Here is a 19,867-nt window from a genome sequence, read left to right on the forward strand (position 1 = left end):
AATGGAGACGCAGTGCTGACCTCGCCGGCTCTTGTGAGGAGGCAATGAAAGGCTGGGTTGGTAGGGCTGACCCCCTTGCTGGGCCTACACAGCAACCCAGAGGCACGCAGCACCGTGCGGCAGGCCACGGCGGTCTGGGGCTTGGGGAAAGCTCTCGGCGCTCCCAGGAGCCAGCCGGCTAGGCCCTTGCTGGCCAGCGCTGGGCAGCCAGGAGTGAACTCCGCACCGCCCGCAGGGTTGGAGCCGGCCGGGGCGGTGTGTGTGGGAGCTGATGCAGAGCAGCCCCGTGCACCAGATTAAGGCGACAGCCGTACCTGCGGGTGAACAGAAGGAACCCTGGGCACCCAGCACCCGCTGTGCTCCGGCCAGGCATCCCGGCCACGCCCTGCTCCCGGCCGGGGAGGCTGTCCTGGGCCTGGACTTCGGGGCTCCCCGACCCACCACCGGCCCTGGGCCCCCTGCCTGCCCCCTCCTCCCCGCTCCCGCCCCTGCCTCTGTCTGTCCTCTGCGGACATGCGGTCCCTATTGATCGCTGGTAACTGGAGATGGGAGCGCTGGGCCAGAATAGCAACGCAGAGGCAAGCAGAGCTTGGAGGGCCGGGCGGGGCAGGGCGGGGCGGGGCGGGGTGCTTCCCCTTGCCAGGCCCTTTCCTCAGTGCTCCGCAGGAGCTCAGGCCAGAAGGGGGCCCTGAGGCGCTCCTGGCAGGGGGACCTTGAGCTCAGAGGGCTGAGCTGCCTCCGAAGCAGCAGCCAGGGCTCCCGGAGTGGGCGGTGCCCAGAGTCCGACCCTGTGAGGACCCTCGCGCCCACTGCACAGATGTGGAAACTGAGTCCAGGAAGAGCAAAACAGCGGGGTGGCTCCCATGAGAAAGGCAGGAAAAGAGTGCTGGCTGGGGCGGGGAGAGGCGTGTGCACTGCCGAAGGGGGTGTAAAGTGGCACAGCCACTTTGGAGAACACCCTGGTGGTTCCTGGAAAAGTTCGGATTATCATAGGACCAATTCAGTCAATTCTTCTATGACTATATGCAAAATAATCGAAGGCAGGGACTTGAAGAGAGAGTAATGCATCCACGTCCCCAGCAGCGTTACTCAGGATAGCCAAAAGGTGGGAACTACCCCAATATGTGCTGATGGATGAATGGGTAAATGACATGTGGTGTATTCACACAGTGAAATATTACTCACTCCTAAAAAAGGAAAGACTGTGGCACATGCTTTGACATGGATAAAGCATGAGGCATTACAGGCAGTGAGAGAAGTTGATTGCAAAAAGATAATCTTCGCATTCCATTTATATGAGGCCCCTAGAGCTCTCACATTCATATAGACAGACAGAAAGTGGGCCCTGGGGTGGGGGTGACAGGGTTAATGTGTGTGGGGACAGAGTTCCGGTGTGGGAGGATGGAAGAGTTTGCAAATGGACAGTGATGACGTTTGCACAACATTTTGGATTACTCAGTGGTAACAACTGAATACTTTGACATGGCAGGGGGGTAAATTTTATGTTTTGTAGATTTTACCATGTTTAAAGTAGATGGTGGAGAAATCCTGGGACCCGTGTGACCGTGGGGACAGGTTTCCTAACCTGTCCACATTCCTTCCCACTTCCCTAAGGGGAGCCCGGGGCCAGGGTGCTTGGCCGGCGCCTCCCTGTGGAGCTCCGGCCGGGGACCCCTGGGGGCCTGTGGCCGGCACCGTCCTTGCCGTGCTGAAAGAGCACTGGGCCCCGGGCAGGTGGCCCACAGCCCTCAGGACGCCTGGCTCTGAGCACCGTGTGTGTGGCCCGAGGGGAGGAGCACCCCAGTTTCTGTCCGTTCTCAAAGGGCCCCGCGGTCCGCGAGCGTCTGGAAAGCCTCCGCTTCCCTCAGAGAGTGAAGTGTGTGACGGGTGTGGCGGTGCGCACCTGTCACCCCAGCCCTCAGGAGGCCGAGACACAGAAGTGCTGTGAGCTGGACGCCAGCCCGGGCTGCACCGTGAGTTCACAGCCAGCCTGAGCTGCATAGTGAGACCCAGTCTCAAAAAAAATCCAGAAAGCAGCGCATAACTATGGTCATTCACTGAGAGCCAAAGGCCGACGGGGACAGGAAGGGACGTGGGATTCCCGAGGCCTGGGAAGTGTGAGGAACCAGTCTAAAACCGGGTGTCACAGGCTCGCTCTGAGCCAGGGGGCAGCGATCGTCGGTGGCCTGGTCTCAGACGCGCGGCTCCGACCTCGGCCTCGTCCTCTCCTGCCCGTCCTCTCTGCACACGGGGTTCACTCAGTGTCCCCCGCACCCCTTCTTCCCGTGAGGCTGTCCCTCCCTGGATGCTCTCCTTGTAGCTTGTGTCTGAATCACCTCTGCCGTGACCCTGTTTCCATGACCAGGCACACGCACGGTTAGGACTTCAGTCTCCAAGCTAACTTCCATGCCCATGATGGGCACACACCCCCGCCCGTGATGGCAATGACCGCTGCTCTAGCAGGGAGCGGTTGGAGTATACAAACCGGAGACCACAAGCGACCAAGGGACAAAGCCCAAGGGAGGGTGTCATGCAGTGGAGCGGGGAGGGGCCCTGTGGATTCCGTGTGACCCGGCCGTGGCGGCTGCAGATGCTGTAGGATCAGGTCACGCCCCGAGGGACTTGGTTTTCTTCTAGTTTTGGAGAGAGCCCCGGTGGTGGGCAGGGCGGGGCCCTGAGCTTCTGAACCTGAGCTGGAGCCCACAGGTCCTTCTGAGCCCTGGGTGCCTGGGGGACCAGGGACGGGGCCCCATTCTGAGCTGCCCACTTGGCTCTCGGTTCCTGGGGCATCTTTCCACTCTGGCGGGGAAACGCTCTGCTCTGGACTCCTGACCACCCCTCCCTCCTCTGAGCTTGAGAGGACACAAGAGAGGCTGAGCCTCAGGATGTCCTGTAGGGAGGGGCCGGCCCCCCCTGTCCCCTGCCATCTTGCTGTGCCCACCCAGTTCTTCCCATGCATGCCCGCCCCGTCCCTTTCCTGCTTGGCTTCCTGTGGATTTTTTTTTTTTTTTTTTTTGAGACAGGGTCTCACCGTGTAGCCCAGGCTGGCCTTGAACTCATGGCGATCCTCCTGCTTCAGCCTCCTGTGTGCTGGGATTAGGTTTGTGCCACCTCCTGCAGCCTTCCCGTGGACCTTGGGGTCGAGTCCCTGCCCTGTACCCCTTGCAGCAACCACACACTTGTCCTCCCCCTTCCTCTGTGGCCAGGGCCCAGTCTTGGGGTTCTGCCACCCTGAATCTGTGTCCCCCAGCTGCCTCAGGGCCATCGCAGGCCTCCCCAGGCCCTCTGCCCAGGGCTCAGCTCACAGAACACCACTTGGGGCTCTGAAGGCCAGGGAGCTGCGCAGTGCCCCGTCCCTGCTTGGCCTCCGAGGTCACAGCCTGCTGCTGCACAGGCAGAGGCCATGCATGGCTACAGCCCCAGAGGCCCTGGCTGGCTACGGCACCAGCTCCAGACCCAACGGATCTGTGGAATGCATTCATTCTTCACTCACTCACTCACTCACTCACTCATTCATTCACTCACTCACTCATTCACTCACTCATTCACTCACTCACTCACTCACTCACTCACTCACTCATTCACTCACTCATTCACTCACTCACTCATTCACTCACTCACTCATTCACTCGTTCACTCACTCACTCGCTCACTCATTCACTCACTCACTCATTCACTCACTCACTCACTCACTCACTCATTCACTCATTCACTCACTCACTCATTCACTCATTCACTCACTCATTCACTCACTCGCTCACTCATTCACTCACTCATTCACTCACTCACTCACTCATTCACTCACTCATTAACTCACTCACTCATTCATTCACTCACTCACTCATTCACTCACTCATTCACCACTCACTCATTCACTCACTCACTCATTCACTCATTCATTCTTTCACTCACTCACTCGCTCACCCATTCACTCACTCACTCACTCATTACTCACTCACTCATTCACTCACTCATTCACTCACTCACTCATTCACTCACTCATTCACTCACTCATTCACTCATTCTTTCACTCACTCGCTCACTCACCCATTTACTCACTCATTCACTCACTCACTCACTCATTCACTCACTCATTCACTCATTCATTCACTCACTCACTCACTCATTCATTCACTCACTCATTCACTCATTCATTCACTCACTCACTCGCTCGCTCACCCATTCACTCACTCACTCACTCATTCACTCACTCACTTGCTCACTCGCTCGCTCGCTCACTCATTCACTCACTCTCTCGCTCACTCATTCACTCGCTCGCTCACTCGCTCACTCATTCACTCAGTCACTCGTTCACTCATTCACTCACTCACTCGCTCGCTCACTCATTCACTCGCTCGCTCACTCGCTCACTCACTCACTCACTCATTCACTCACTCGCTCACTCACTCACTCACTCGTTCACCCACTCATTCCCGAGCAGACACACACCCTCACATGAACATGTAAGTCTCTGTCACACTGCGGCACAAAGGCCTGGGAAGCAGGGCTGACTCGGAGGTACAGAGCCGAGACCAGCGGGGCACGGATGCCCACGCAGTGCCACCACCCTCTGCTGTCACACCCCGTTCCTCCTCGTCCTTTCCCGAGGCCTGGCATAGGGCCCCACCTCCCCCGCCCTTCCCCTGGGGTGCTGGGACACCTCGTAGGGGAAGAGGCAAGCTTGCATTCATTTGCCAGCCGGGCTGGGGGGCCTCCCAGCCCCCGGTCCCACGCTGTGTTGCCCTGCAGGCCTCGGCTCCCCTGGGCCGGCTCCCGCTGTGGGCTGCAGGCCGCGTCCGGCCCCGTGGCAGGTAATGGGATTTGTCAGCAGACGGAGAGGTGATGTCCGAGAAAGCATTTAATACGAAACAAGCTCGCGCAGAAGCCCAAATTTGATTTAGACAATGAACTCAATTGCCGGCCGGCTGTTTTCCGGGAGGATGGTGGCCTGCATTTGTCCAAGTCACCCTGTGTCACTGAGACCCCAGGCCTGCAGCTCCGCCCTCTGCCCCTGCCCAGGCTCCAGTCCCCAGGGGTGGCCTCGGGGGCTTTGTTCTGCAGGACCTGCCGCCCCACTCCACTGGTCAGCGGGGAGTCCTTCCCCTCAGCATGGTCCCCAGACTCGCCCCGTCCTTCCAGTCGCTTGTCACCCCAGGGCCCAGGGGGCCTCGTGGTTCTCTCCTGACCGTTTCTTGCTCTAACCTCTGCCAATCTCCGTGCCACCTTGTCCCTGCCAAAGCCCTGCCTCCGCCTACCCACCAGAGAAGGTTTAAGGGTCCTGGCCAGGGTCCATCAAAGCCGACTCAGCCTGGGGCCTCGGTTGGGGCTTGTCTCGGGGAAGGGAAGATTCCCGGGGTGACCCTTGGCCAAGCCCAGCCTCGTGGCCCATCCTGACCTTGCCCAACCGCTGGCTGGACAGGGGAGCCCCGGGCACCTCCCATGTGACTCCTCAGCCCTTGGGTCGCGCCCTCCTGGCTGCAGACGCCTGACTCGCTTGGGCAGGAAGGGCCCCTGGTGGCGGCCCCTTCCCTGTGCCCACACAGCGCGACACTAACCGGCTTCAGCTCAGCCAGCTTGGGCGTGGGCTTTGCTTCCCTGGGACCCAGGGTCCCCTGAGAGGGATCTGCCAAACAGCAGAGCAGGCTTTACAGCAAGCGGATTCTCCCTGGGGAGCAGCAGGACTTTTCCTTCCACCTCGGTCCTTCGAGGCGTCCCCGATCCTCTGTCCCTGGGACGGTGCAGGCACGAGGGGCAGATGAGAGGGAAGGGCGGCGGCCGAGACCAGTCACCACAACCCCACGATCCCGGGGGGCCGCTTTGCGGGCTTCCCCAGCCTCCACCTGCACACCCCACTCTGCAGGAAGGCCATGCGCTCCCGTGGGGGTCACCTGAGTGGGAGCCCACCCTGGGGCCTCCGGCTCCTCCGCGCCGGCCCCGGCTTCCCACGCCCCTTCCCCGGGGGTGAAGACACCACTCAGGGACGGGGCTGAGCCACACTCCGCCCGCCCCGCCGTCTGGGAGCCTCTCCAGACGCCGCTCCTCTCACCGCCGCCGGGAAGGGGAGGCCCCGCTCACGATTCCCGGGGCACACCGGTGCCAGGCCCAGGTCCAGATGGCGCCCCTGCCGGCAGCTCCCAGGCGCTGCCCGCCCCTCCCCGCGGGGCAGGGCACGCTCCCACCTGGCACAGGCTGGCGGCCCTGCCGTCCTCCGTGTGGCTGTCAGACCCCCGCTGGGCCTGCCAGCGTTCGAGGACTCGGGCTGTCTGGGACGAGCCTTCCCTGGAGGTGAGCCGGGCGCTTCTTGGATCAGTTGTCACCTCCTGGGGCTCGTTAGGGACAAGCAGGCTCCAGAAAAGGAACAGCTCAGCGGAGCGGGCAGCTGCGGCCCTGCGTTGGCAGGCAGGTGCAGGGCCGGCTTCCAGCGGGTGAGAGGTGCCCCATACCAGCCAGTGACAAGGAGGCAGGGGGTGGGACACGGAGCGGGGCTGGCGGGGGGGTGGCAGGTGAAGGGCAGGATGCCCCGAATTTCAGGTGAACAGAAATGACTTTTAGTTTTGTTTTTTGGGCTTTTTTCTGGAGGGGGAGCTTTTTGTTTTAGACAGTCCCCCTATACAGTTCAACCTGACCTTGAGCTCACTTTGTAGCCCAGGCTGGTCTCAAACTTGCAACAATCCTCCTGCCTCAGCCTCCTGAATGCTGGGATGACAGGCATGTGCTACCACACCCGGCTAGGAATGACTTTTAGGATAAGTAGATCCCAAATGTTTCATGAGCTACATTTACACTAACAAAGTTGTTCGTTGTGCATCTAGAATGCAAACATAACCTGACATCCTGTCTTCCTTGAGGGGCCTCTCACCTTGTTGACCCCAGCTGGCCCTGACCCCTGGGCTCAGTTAATCCTCTGGTAATCAAGGGCTTCAGCCTCTTGAGGAGGTGTGACTACAAGCACCACACCTGGCCAGCATCCAGCTTTTGCTTGTTAGTTTTGTTTTTGAAACAGGGTCTCATTGTGTAGCCGAGGCTGGCCTTGAACTTGTGATCCTCCTGCCTCAGCCTCCCAAATACAGGAATTACAAGTGTGTGCCCCCATGCCCAGCCATTCTGCATTTTTATTTGCTAAATCTGGCAGCCCAAAGGTAGGGGGCTCAGTGGGAAAGCAGGTTCAAGAGGCCAGCGGATGTATCCCTGCATATGGGGACCCTAGGGGCAAAGAGCAGGCCGCCTGAGCTGGCTTAGGGCTCAGCTGGTCTAGGGTGCTGGCAGGAGGGGCTCCTGTCCCCTGATCTCTGCTCCAGGAGCCCCACATTGCCACCCCCCAGTCACTTGTTGGCCGAGGACAGTGGTGATGACAGAATAACTGGTGTTTGCGGTGGTGCTCTGTGTCAAACCCGTGTGACACACGTCACGCAGCACCTGAGGCAGGTCACTCGAGCCTGCCCAGCACAGGGCACGGGTGTGAGCACAGCGATGGGGTCACTGCAGAACCTGCCTTCCAGCCCAGCGGGGTGCGGAGCCTTCGCACCATCCTGGATGCCCGCAAGGAGCTGCTGAGCAGGGCCCCTGCTCCCTGCCTCCGCTTCCCTCCTTCCTGGGCTGCCCCTCCCTCTCCCTCCTCCCTCCGAAGACACTGAGCGCCTGCTGTGTACCAAGCTTCCAGCGTTAGGCACTTGGGAAAATTGAAGCACACCTGAAACCCTAAGGCATGATTCAGCCCTTTGTTTTCTATGTGAGCGGGCCTGGGTCCCAGAGAAGTGACTGTCTGGAGGTGAGGGGCAAATCAGCAGCAGTGCCTGGCCGCAGACTCTGCACCCTGCTGTGCATGCATATGTGTGTGCACACGTGTGCACGTACGTGTGTGTGTATGTCCCTGTCGCAGTCGCAAGAGTTGAAGCTGTGGGACTCTGGAGGGGGAGGCGGGCGCAGAGGGGCTGCCACACGCACATGCTTGCACACACGCGCACACACCCGTGTCACACTGGCGGGGCCGGGTGGCCCTGGCTGGTGGTCCTGGGAGCCCGGCGCTTCTCACCCTGACCCTTGGGAGGAGGAGAGGAGCAAGGCCTTCAGGTCTGGACAGGGCCGCAGCAGGGGTGAGAGGGGCGTGGCCAGGCGCAGCTGCCTGTGATTGGTCGCCGGTGGCCCGCGAACTGTGTTCAGAGCCCGCCTCCCCTGACACCTGGGCGGTTTCTGGCCCGGACCTGCAGGGGTCCCGTGTCCCTGTGAAGTGGGAGAGCCAGCCTGTGGGTTTTCGAGGGATTTGGTTCACACTGCCCCGCGCCTGTCCGTGCGAGTGCCGCTAGGTTATTTACAGGGTGTGCTTATTTATTTTGTCCACTTCGCCTTCGAAGGGCCTGCTGGGGTGAGGAAGAGAGATCAAGGGACGGCAGCCGGAGGGGTGGGAACAGCCTGGCTCCGGGTTGGGGGGTGTTTGCCCTTCCAGGGTCCCTCTGTCGGACCCCGAGCCATGGAAGCTGTAGGCCACCACCCGCTACTGCTCAAGGTCACCTCCTTCTGCCAAGGTCACCTGCTGTGCACCCTCCGCAAGCTGCTTGACCTCCCTGTGCCCGTTTCCTTGTCTTGGCGGTAGGGGTGATAGACTCGTCCCAGAGCCCGTGTGAAGCGTTGACCGGAACTTGACATTTCATCCACGGCTGTGAAGGGCCCGGGTGAGACGCGCGCAGATGCGGCCCCCAGCGTCGGCTGCCTGTTCCACAGCCTTCCAGGCACAGTGCACTAGGGTCACCCAGGAGCAGGGGCACCCCTGGGCGCGGGAGGAGAGAGATCGCGAAGAACGGTTTCTTTCCAGCTGTCACCACTCAGCAGAGCCCTTCCTGCGGCTTTCCTGCCCACTCGCGCCCAGCTCTGCTAGGGTGACACGCCCGTGCACGCAGCCCACCCAACGGAAGCCTGTGACTTAACAGCTTTAGTACTCAGCGCGATCCACAAATATGGTGAATGTTTAAATTGACTAAAAAACTCTACAGTAAAAGATACATTGCCGTAAATGCTCCCCAAATCCTCTCCCTCGCTTCAAACATACTCATCCCGTCGTCCGTGCCACTCCCTGCAGCAGCCCTGGAGACCTCTTTCCTGAGTGTCTCTTAGTCCCGCTGTCGTGGCTGCTTTTGTTGTTATGAATGGATTTGAAAGCCTTCGCTCCGCGTGGTCATTTTGACTTTGGGAAGAGCTAGAAGCCACCCGGTGCAAAGTCCGGGGAATAAAGTCGATGAGGACGCAGTGGCATGTTTGTACAGCCCCGCCTTTCCACTGGGTGGCGCTCGGCAGCAGCGTTCCCCGGATGTTTTACCACATCCTGTAAAGAAACTCATGAAAGAGGACTTCCAGAGCTGCTCCAGAAAGTGGCAAGAAGGGTGGGAAGAGTGTGTTGGAAGTGAGGGGGAGGATTTTGAGGGGGATTCGTGGCAATGTGTCTTTCACTGTGATAAAATTTTAAAAACAAAGCAAACCATTCAGGACCCCTCCTGTCTCTCGGGAGCTATTCCTATTCCCCGTTCCTTTTCTCCAGCAAAATTTCCTGAAAAATTTTTTTAAAAAAACATAAACACACCGTATTTTTATAATCCCATGTGTATTCATAGTGTGCCGCCATCATCTCCCTCAATTTTAAAACATTGTCACCCCCCTAAAAGGACCTTTCTTCCCTAGTCCTCATCCTTAACCCCCTCCTCCCCAGCTCAGCCGTCAGAAGCCACTAATCTGCTTTCTGTCTCTGAAGATTTGCCTGTGCTGGGGTGTTTCATATAAATGGAATCAGGTGATATCTGTCATTTTGCATCAGGCTTAATTTCACCTAGCCTGTATTCAGATTTCAAGCCGTAGCTGAATCAGTATTCCATTCCTTTTTATGGCTGAATGATATTCCACCACCTGTATGCATCACATTTTGTTTATCTGTTGATGGATGCTGGGGTTGCTTCTACCTTTAGGGTATTGTAAAGAGTGTTGCTATGGGCATTTGTGTACAGGTTTTTGTATGGACAGATACGTTTACTGTTCTTGGTGTATCCTGAGGTAGGGTTGCTGGCTTGTGTCAGAACTCCTCAGTTTACCCTTTCGTGGAGCTGCCACCCCTCTTTCCAAAGTAGCTGCACCATTTTGCATCCCAGCAGCAATGTGGAAGGCTCCAGCTCCCCACTCCTTGCCAACACTTAGTGTTACCTGTCTTTTGAGTCCAGCCACCCCTGTGAGCGTGAGGTGGCATCTCCTCCTGGTGTCAATGTACATTTATCTCCCTGGTGACCAACAATGGGGCACCTTTTTCTTCGCGTACTTTGACATTCAATATCTTCTTTGGAGAAACACCTATTTAGATCCTTTCATCATTTTCAATATTGAGTAATTCATCTTTTTATTATTGAGCTGTAAGAATTCATTTTATATTCTAGGTATAAATTATTTATCAGATACAAGATTTGCATTTTTTGTTTGTTTTTTAAGACAGAGTCTGGCTGTATAGTTCATACTGCCTTGAACTCACTGTGTAGCCCAGACTGGCTTCCAACTTGCAGCAATCCTCCTGCCCCAGCCTCCTGAGTGCTGGGATTACAGGCCTGCACCACCATACCAGGCAAGATTTGCAGTTTTTTCTCCTCTTTTATGAGTTGTTTTTTTACTTTCTTGACAGTACCCTTTGAGGCACAAAAATATTTAGCTTTGCTGAAGTCTAGTTTATCTATTTTTTCCTCCCATTGCCTTTGTTTTTGGGGTCATATCTAAGAAACCACTGCTTCACCCAGAGTTGTGAAAATTTACCCCTGTATTTCCTTCTAAGAGTTTCCTCATTGAGGTCTTTGAGCCATTTTGAGTTATTCTGTTAGAATGTGGGGATAGAATCTAACTTCATTCTTTCGCATATACTTATCCCACTGTATGAATGTATTTATTTACCAATACTTTCAGTAAACCAATGCCCTTCTGAAATTCTGCCTCTTCTAAGCAAGCTGCGAGATTGATGAGCATAAATACAGAAACACACAAGCACAAAAGCACATAATCACTGTTTCCCATCTCAGGCACCCATCTCCCCTCGTCCTTGGCGCTGGGAGAGGATGCTGGTTTCCATGAGCTTTTTGGCAAGGACCAAGAGGAGAGGGGGCGGCCAGAGGCTCCCCACAGAAGGGATGTTTGGCCTGAAAGTGGATGCTGTCTCTAAGAGTTAGTGTTAGAAGGGCCCAAGCCCAGATACACTTTCCAGGCAGGGCATGGCAGGTGCAAAGGCCCAGAGGTTGGAAAGACCAGAACACACACAACTGGACAGAGGACTGTGAGGCAGAGAGGCACAGAGCGAGAGGGACCGCAGGAATGAGTCAGTGAAGCGGGACCACCGTGATCTCTCTGGGCTCTGCAGGGAGCTGGACAGGCCGTGGTGTCTTCCCTGCTTCTACGGAAGACAGGAGTGGCACGGGCCGGGCGGGGCCAGTCAGGGACAGACATCTGGACGGGGTCAGGAGCAGCTGCTCCCCTCCCTGGGCTGCCGGGGGCCTGTCCAGCTCTGACATCCTACGCCGCCCGTTATCATCGTTGCAATATGCTGCTCGGATTCCGCTGGTCTCTTATGCATTTTTAATAAGCCAAGGTCAGTGTTATCACCCAAAGTCGATGGCAATCTTTTCTTCATGTAGCTGATGTCTAAAAATATCCTTTCCTCGGGCCAACAGCGTGGAGTACGTCCCGGTTTCACACGGCCGGGGTGTCCCTCTCCGGCTGGCTCAGTGGGGTGTTAAATAGGATTCAGAAGGCAAAAACTTGAAACCTCCTGAGGTCAAATGCATTTTGCAAACAAACTTTTCTCAGGCAAAGTCCGTTCCTGCAGGACGGTCGGAGCCGTGGAGGTACTCCTGTGCGGTGGGACCCTGGTGGGGGGCCGAGGGGGCGGTGGGAGAGCAGCAGGGGGCGCTTGCTTGACCAACAGGGCTTCCGCACAGGGCTGTCCCTTGCCACCGTCTCTGGGCTCCAGTACAGAGACGGCTCGGGCACGTATGCCGAGGTGGAGGGAAGGGGACTCCATCGACGAACAAGCGGCGTTCATGCTCCATTTATTTCTGCTCTGATGGGGGTGGTGTCCCGGCTGGACGGGGAAGAAGGACTTTCATGCACCTTCAGGACCCTTTATCTGAAACACTCAGCATCAGAAGTGTTGGGAAACTTTTATTTTTTCAGAGTCCTGAATATTTGCCTATACGAGGTATGCGCAAAACTAAGGTGAGTGTTTAAATTTTTAAAAATGTGTTGCAGTAAAAGATACAGCGTCATCACAGTAATTCCCCTAAAAGTACACCCCCACCCTGACGCGGTGAGCGCCCTGACCCCATCATCCTGGCCACTTCCTGCAGCAGCTCTGGAGTCCTCTTTCCTGAGTGTCTTTTAGTCCCGACATCATGGCTGCTTTCGCTATTATGAATGGATTCAAAAACCTTCCCTCTTCATGGCCATTTTGACTTTGGGAAGAGCTAGAAGCCACCCAGCGCCAAATCTGATGAAGAGTATCATGTTTGTACAGCCCCGCCTTTCCACTGGGTGGCGCTCTGCAGCAGGGTTCACCATATTTTTCACCACATCCTGTAAAGAAACTCAAGCAAGAGGACTTCCAGAGCTGCTCCAGAAAGTGCCAAGAAGGATGGGAAGAGTGTGTTTGAAGCGAGGGGGAGGACTCTGAAGGTGATTCATTTCTTCGAATTTAAACATTCACCATCTATTTTGATCACACCTCTTGGAGAAGGGACCCAACTCTAAACATGAAATTCACTTATGTTTCACGCGCTTCTCGTGTGCACAGTGCAAAGGTCACTTCTGCAGCACTGTAACACCTGCATTGTGCCCGTATCAGGTCCTAAGGTAAGATGTGAATGTTCTGCTTGTGGCCTCAGTTCAGCACTCCCCATTCTGGATTTGGGAGCATTCATACTTTGGATTTTCAGATTAGGGATCCTTACTCTGAGCAGACCTCAGCGCCAGCGAACATTCCTGGGATCTATCCGGCAAACTGGCTTCCAAACAGCCCCAGAGCCTGGAGGACCCAACGCTCCTCCTGGAGGACAGGCCTGAGTGTGGGAACAAGCACTTTCCAATTCTGAGCTCCCATCATGCTTTTATATGAAAAATATTAAGAACTGGAGTTACAGGGCTGGGGGTTTAGCTCAGTGGCACAGTGCCTGCCTGGCAAGCGCAAGGCCATGAGTTCTATTCCTGGTACCAGAAAAAAACAAAAACAAACCAAAAAAAAAAAAAAAAGAGCTGGAATTACATGTAATGATATGATCCACCCTTATAGGATCACCTAGAGCCCTGAAAATCCTTTTACATGCTTGCAAAGGCCAGGCCTGCTCACCGTAGAAAAAGTATAAAGCATAAAAAGTAACAAAGAAGAGAAGCAAAATAAGACTCACGTTGCAGGCATGACTGGGGTGAAGCGAGGGGCATAGTCCCCTGAGCCTCCGTGCCTGAGTCTGTAGCAGGAAGGTGACAGTGAAGGGTTGGCACGCAGTGAGCTTTCGGCCACCATGGTCTTTTCATTCCTATCAGGAATATTCCTTGTGGCTTGGAATCATCTCAGACCACATGATCTTACACTTCCCTCATCCGGGTGTCCACGCTTCTGCAGGGGCTCCTGCCTGTAAGCCCACAGGCTGCCTGGACATTCAGGAAGTGACCTTTCTTGCTTGCTGTGCTACGGATAGAACCCAGGGCCTCTTGCTCGGGCCGCCGAGCTGCACCGCAGCCCCAGAAAGCAGTCTTTGCAATGAGCGGGCCTCGCCTGTTCAGGCCGCCTCGTGCAGCTGTCTTGCCAGCCGCCTGCCCTGCTCCTGTGCCCATCAAACCAGTCTCTGGTGTCCACAGCATGAGCTGAGCGGGGCGCACCAACCCTTCTGGTGGCGCCGAGTCCCTGGCAGAATAAAACCCAGCCTTGGTGCCCGGACCAAGTACCTATTACGCTCCCAGCCTCCTCTCTGTGTGGGGTCTCTCCTCATGCTCTTGCCGTTTCTTGAAGTTTCTCCCCTTTGGCCTGGCCACTCTCCATCCTGCTTCAAGTTTTAGTTTAAGACCGAACTAAATGTTTAACTAATGTTGTAAACCTAAGCATTTCTGAGGAGACTGTATTACGATAGAACCTGAAAAGCAAGTAGCAGGTGGGCAACTTCTCATAAGGAAATGAAAAGACAAAGACCAAGAGGCTTAGGTAACCAGGCCACCTCAGGCCTTTAAAAAACCAGGTCTTGCCCCTGACTTTTGTAGCAGAGCTGACGTTCTCACGATGATTAGGAAACTGTCTAGGATGTGTGTTGGGCTTAGCTGCCCATGCATAGCTTGATGAAGCACAGACCTCACCTTGGCCAGTCTGCCCCCGAAGAATGGGTAAGACAGGATGAGCTATAGCTCAGTGGTGAGCCCTTGCTTAGCATTGTGAAGTTCTGGGTTCTATCCCCAGCACCCCAAGATAAGAAAAAAGCAGTCAGGTTCATCTCAGCCCACTGCTCAGAGCTGCCCCACGTTCCCTTGGCCCACCTCGTAACGCCCCCACCAACCTCGAGTGGCAGGTGCTGAGGACAGCAGCCTTGGTGCTCTCCTGTGGCAGCTGTCACAAGGCCTTCTCTTTTCAGGACAGCTTGAGTCTGTGCTCCGGGGCCTAGGTCGCTCAAGTGTGGCTCACAATAAGCTGTTTTCTTATTTCCTTCACATAGGGTTGTTTTGCGTAGACACTGTCCTTCCCGGAAGTAGATCCTGCACGCCATGGGCTGAATTAGGGCCCCTCTCCCTACACCGTTTCCCCTACTGTGAACACCTGGCCTTCATTCCTGGTGTGATTTTGTTACAGTAACGAACCCGCACAGATCCGCAATTATTAGTCAAAGTCTACAGTTTACATCAAGATCCCCGGGACACACAGAATCCTAGGTGTCTACCATAGCAGTATCTTACAGAATAGGTTCACTGCCCAAAGACTCCTGTGTGCCGTCTCTTCGTCCTTCCTGTCCACCCCATCACTGATGTTTGTCACCCAGTGAGACCCGGTGCCCCATCCCAGCAGGGACCATCTGCATGGCGGCCATCACACTTACTGTTCCCAGCCCAGCACCTGCCACGTAACAGGTGCCTTGCACATCTTTCTCTTTGCATATTTTAATAAAAATAAGATTCTACTAAACATACCAGACTGCAATTTGCTTTTTCCAAATATTGACACTATATCTTGGAAATCTTCCCATATCATAACATAGAGCATACTCTCCCTCTCTCTCTCTCTCTCTCTCTCTCTCTCTCTCTCTCTCTCTCTGTCTCTCTCTCCCTCCCTCCTTAGTTTTATATCATGGGGAATTTCCAACACACACCCAAAAGAAGAGAGAATCGACCGTGACACTCCTGTCCCCCCACTGTCAGCCAGTGGATTTGGGGGTCAGGAGAGTCCTCACTTCATCACTGTCTCTACCCATATCCCTCTTTTCTGTGCTCTTTGGAAACATCTGTCACCTGATCATTTTATCTTAAATATTTCTCTGTGTATCACTAAAAGACAAAGACTTCAAGAAACGCAATCACAGCCTAGCATCACGCCTAACAAACATTAACTTCATCTCACCGAATACAATCATGGTTCAGATTTCCAAGTGTCTCTTGCACATGCATTCCTTTTGATGGACGGCATAAGGTTGTTCGGCCCGACATGCAGCTGGGTGCATGTTCTGCTGTGGGTGGACCCGCCTTGGAGGGGCTCTTGGTCTGGGTACCCTGCCGCTGTTAGGTTTGTAGCCACTGCATTTCATCTGTGAAAAACTCGGGTGCTGGCTTCTGCAGTCACCCCGTCTGGGACTGTACCGGCTCCATCCCCCTGGCGGCGTTTAGTGTGTTGTTCTGTCCGAATTCCCTGACAGGATTTGACGGGATTCCAGTTGAGTTTGTCTAGACAGTGGGCTCACACGGGGAGGAGGGTGCTGTCCTGCAGAAGCGCACTCTCAGGCCATTCCTCTGGATGATGTTCAGTCTGCTGCTGCTCAGTCCTCAGCCCTTCATCCGGGAGGGGCTGCGAATTCTACCATGAAATGCTGCTATAAAAGGAAACATCCCCTTGTCAATTTTTGGTTACCCTGAGGTACAGCTTATGTAAGACAGGCAGGATCAATGCCTGATTCTTTCCCTCTATTTACTGGTTTTCAGAATAATGAGCTGCCTGTGAATATTTGAATGGATAAATGAATAATGCATGTGTGGATGAACTGGCTGGGTTTGGGAGTCAGGGGATCCCTCTGTCACCCTGGAGGGTGTAGAGTGGACTCTGGGCTGACAGACACAGGGTGGCCAGGTCCTTGTCTGTACAAGGAGGACTGCGAGCGGCTCTTGCTACCTGTCAGCCCACCTCAGTCAAGAGCAGAGGTGAAGCTGGGCATGGTGTCGCATGCAGTAATCCCAGCACTCGGGAGGCTGAGGCAAGAGCTTGGCAAGTTTCAGCCTAGCCTGGGAAACTTAGAAACTTAGTGAGACCCTGTCTCAAAATACAAAATAAAAAGGGCTGGGGATGTAATTTAGCGCAGAGGCACTGGGTTTGATCCCCAGTACTAAAAACAAACTGAGGTGATTCAAAGCCACTCTGCTAGAAATATAGCATCCTGTTAGGTGTGGCAGTGCCTGCCTGTGATCCTAACATTCAGGAGGCTGAGGCAGAAAGATTGCTGTGAGTTTGAGGCCAGCCTGGACTACATACTGAGACTCTCCGTGTCTCAAAAAAAAAAAAAAGTACAGAAATATGGACAAAGGGTTCCCATCATCTCACCCGACAGGCAGGAAATCTACTTTATGGTTAAATGTGAAGTGTTCCCCAAAGACTCGTGCATGTCCCCACTGCAGCAGAGGTGGCATTTTTGGAAAGTGATTGGATCACACGGGCTCTAACTTCATCAGTGGGTTAACCCACTAATGGGATCATAGAATTCAATGGCATTATTGGGAGATGTTGGAAACAGGAAGAGGGTCATGGAGTGACCTCATTGAAGGAGTGGGTCATGGAGATGTAACCCTGGGGACTACGTCGGGTCCTAGGCCCCACCCTTTCTCAGGCTCTTTCTGTCTTTCTCCGCTTGCTGGCTGCCGTGAGGTGAGTTTTCCTCCACTAGGCCCCTCCCCCACGATGTTCCTGTCTTGGAGCCAGCCGACCATGGACTGAACCATCTGCGACTGTGAACCAAATAAACTTCTACATTGATTTTACCAGGTTTTTTGCCACACCGATGGAAAGCAGAAACCGCCATGCAAGCAGAGGAGGGCCCAGCTGCGTGACCCAGGCAGCCTGCAGTCTGGGGCAGGCCTCAGAACGCCGTGGACCCCAACACAGGAGGGGGCCCCCGGAGCTGCACACAGGGCCTACTCCCACGAGCACGCTGACCTCCCTGTCCTCTGCAATCTCCCTAGATGCAAGTGCAACCTGCACGCCAGCCTGTGCTCCGTGCGAGAGGGCAGTCTGCAGTGCGAGTGTGAGCACAACACCACCGGCCCCGACTGCGGCAAGTGCAAGAGGAACTTCCGCACACGCGCCTGGCGCGCTGGCTCCTACCTGCCGCTTCCCCACGGCTCCCCCAATGCCTGTACGTATGTGTCCCCCATGCCAGCTGGAGGGCTGCGGCCACCTTGCCCTTTATCCCAAAGCTGTGGGACACACACATACCCATGTGCACAAGCACACACACACACACACACACGCAGGTGGACATGCACACAAACATGCGCATGCACACACCCTAGCAGGCATGCACACACCAACAGACAGACAGATGCACATATGCACAAACACACACACATCTTGTCAGGAGCACTCTAGTGTAGCCTCTACTGCTGACCTCTCTGCTGCCCTTCTGGCCCTGGCCACACAGGGAAACCCCAGACGGGTTTCTCAGCCTCTTCCCTGCTCTCGTCCCCTTGACCCTGCATGCAGGGCAGGCCCCCACAGGATGCAGGGAAGAGGGTGTCAGAGCCCCCACGCTAGCCTGAGCAGAATCCGCAGCTCCATCCCTGATCCCAGGCATCTGTGGGGCGTTAGCTACACATCGCAGTGTCACGTGCTGCACGTGCGCTGCCCCGCTCCCTCACCAGGCCCTGGCGGTGGGCTCCTGTCTCCCTGACAGCAGAGACGTCATTGAGCCCTCTCCTGAGCTCCTGGCTGGGCTGAAAGCCCATCCTTTCCTCATGCAGCTGTGCCAGCGAAGCCATGGTGCACAGTCTTTGGGGTCCCCCTCTCACCTGCACCCTGAAATCATGAGCCCCTGGGATCCCAGGGGAAGAAGATGGCCAGGGCCCAGGCTGGCCCTGAGTGAGTTTCCTGGCCCGGGGCCCTGATCACCAACACCTTTCAGGTACCACCCACCCTGCAGATGGATAAACTGAGGCCCAGCCAACCTCAGGTCCTTCCTGGTTCCATACTGAGCTGCAGCTGGCACTGGGGCTCCAGGCCACTTCCTAGACCCTATGCCAGAGCTGGTGTTTGGCCATGGATGCCCCACCCGCCTGGGCACCCTCCCTCCACCTGTGAAAGATTTATGTGGCTTCAGGCTGATCAAAGCAGAGCGCTGCGGCGTGGCCGTGACAGGCCTGTTGTGCGTGGGCCAGGGCCGGCGTCGTGACAGGCCTTTGAAGGGTGACTTGACAGGCACCTCGCAGCACTTGGGGGCCTTCAAAGGCACCCAGACAGCTTGGGGTGCCAACGGCCGCCTCCTGCCTGGCTCCCCACCACAAGCCCCTGTCCTGGTCTCCTTGTGTCCCAAACCTTGTCTGCAGTTGCTGTCAGTCCCTGTCTGGCTGGCACTCTCGCCCCCTCTGTGTGCCCCGCCGCTGCCTGCCCAGCCCCTCTGGCTCTTCTCTTCCCCTGCAGCCTGTGGGGTGTCCTGTCCCCTGCCCCGCAGGCTCTGTCACTGTCCCCTGACCTCTTCCCTAACCACTCGCCCCACATTCACCCGAATTCTTCCCTTGCCGGTACCGCCCGCCCCTGCACCCCGCTCAGTCTCCTCGGCAAACACGGGGCTCCCTCCTCAGCCCCCAGGTACAAGGCCCCGTGGGGTCTCCTCCCCTCTCCCACCACTTCCTGCCTTGGGCTCCAAACTCCCGGAATCCGCTCTCCTGCCACTCCAGCCTCTGTGACTGGGCCCTGCCACGGGTGTCCCTGTGACTTGGATTCTCTGCCCCTCTGGCACCCGCAGCCTCTGGGGCCCAGCTTAGACGTCGCCCCACCTCTCTGTACCCACCCCGCCCCCGCTTTCTCCACTCAGGGATCCTGCGTCCTCCCCGGCCAGCACCCCTCCCCAGCCCTCGTGTCCCCCGTGCGGCAGGACACCCGCCCCAGCCTGTTGGGAAGGGAAGGCTGAGTGCTGAGTGCTGAGTGCTGGCCCCCGGCCGCCCTGGCCCGTCCTGCCGGCCACAGCGCGGTCACTCGTCCCCCTGCTGTCCCGCAGTGACCCACGTGGCGGGGCAGCCGGGGCAGCCGGTCCTTCCTCCTCCGCTGTGGGGAATCTCGCCTGGGACCGCAAGGCCTCTGGTCGCAGCAGGAGCGGCCGCAGGCTGGGGCTGGCCTCTGCACCCCCGGGCGCCGGCCTGTCGCCCAGCCCAGCCGTCTCTGCGCGAGGAGGAGGTGGCGCCTGCAGCCCCCGGGAAGTTTTCCCTATCAGTCCATGCTAACGATTCCCCGAGGGGGTCACAGTTCCCCAGCTGCCGCACCCGGGGTCTGAACCGAGCCGGAGCGGGGTGTTCGGCGCTTATCGCGGTGCCCTGTGGGGAAGCCACATTCGCGGGTGTGAGTCTCCGTGCACACCGCGGGCCCAGGGCGGCCCGTCCCCGGGCGGCAGCGCCAGGAGCCGGGCAGCCCCCACCG

At 56.5% G+C, this 19,867-nt stretch overlaps 1 protein-coding gene across 1 annotated transcript in view; it reads left to right on the forward strand.

The window, feature by feature from the left end:
- Window positions 1-19,867, forward strand: part of Ntng2 (netrin G2) — a gene marked incomplete in the record, with an annotated part of 46,665 nt that overhangs the window by 26,117 nt on the left and 681 nt on the right. The window contains 1 exon segment of the mRNA XM_013506741.1: window positions 17,422-17,594. Coding sequence (XP_013362195.1) covers window positions 17,422-17,594 — 173 coding nt within the window.

The sequence above is a fragment of the Chinchilla lanigera genome, unplaced genomic scaffold, assembly GCF_000276665.1.
Source record: "Chinchilla lanigera isolate Chin_1 unplaced genomic scaffold, ChiLan1.0 scaffold00112, whole genome shotgun sequence".
Taxonomy (NCBI): domain Eukaryota; kingdom Metazoa; phylum Chordata; class Mammalia; order Rodentia; family Chinchillidae; genus Chinchilla; species Chinchilla lanigera.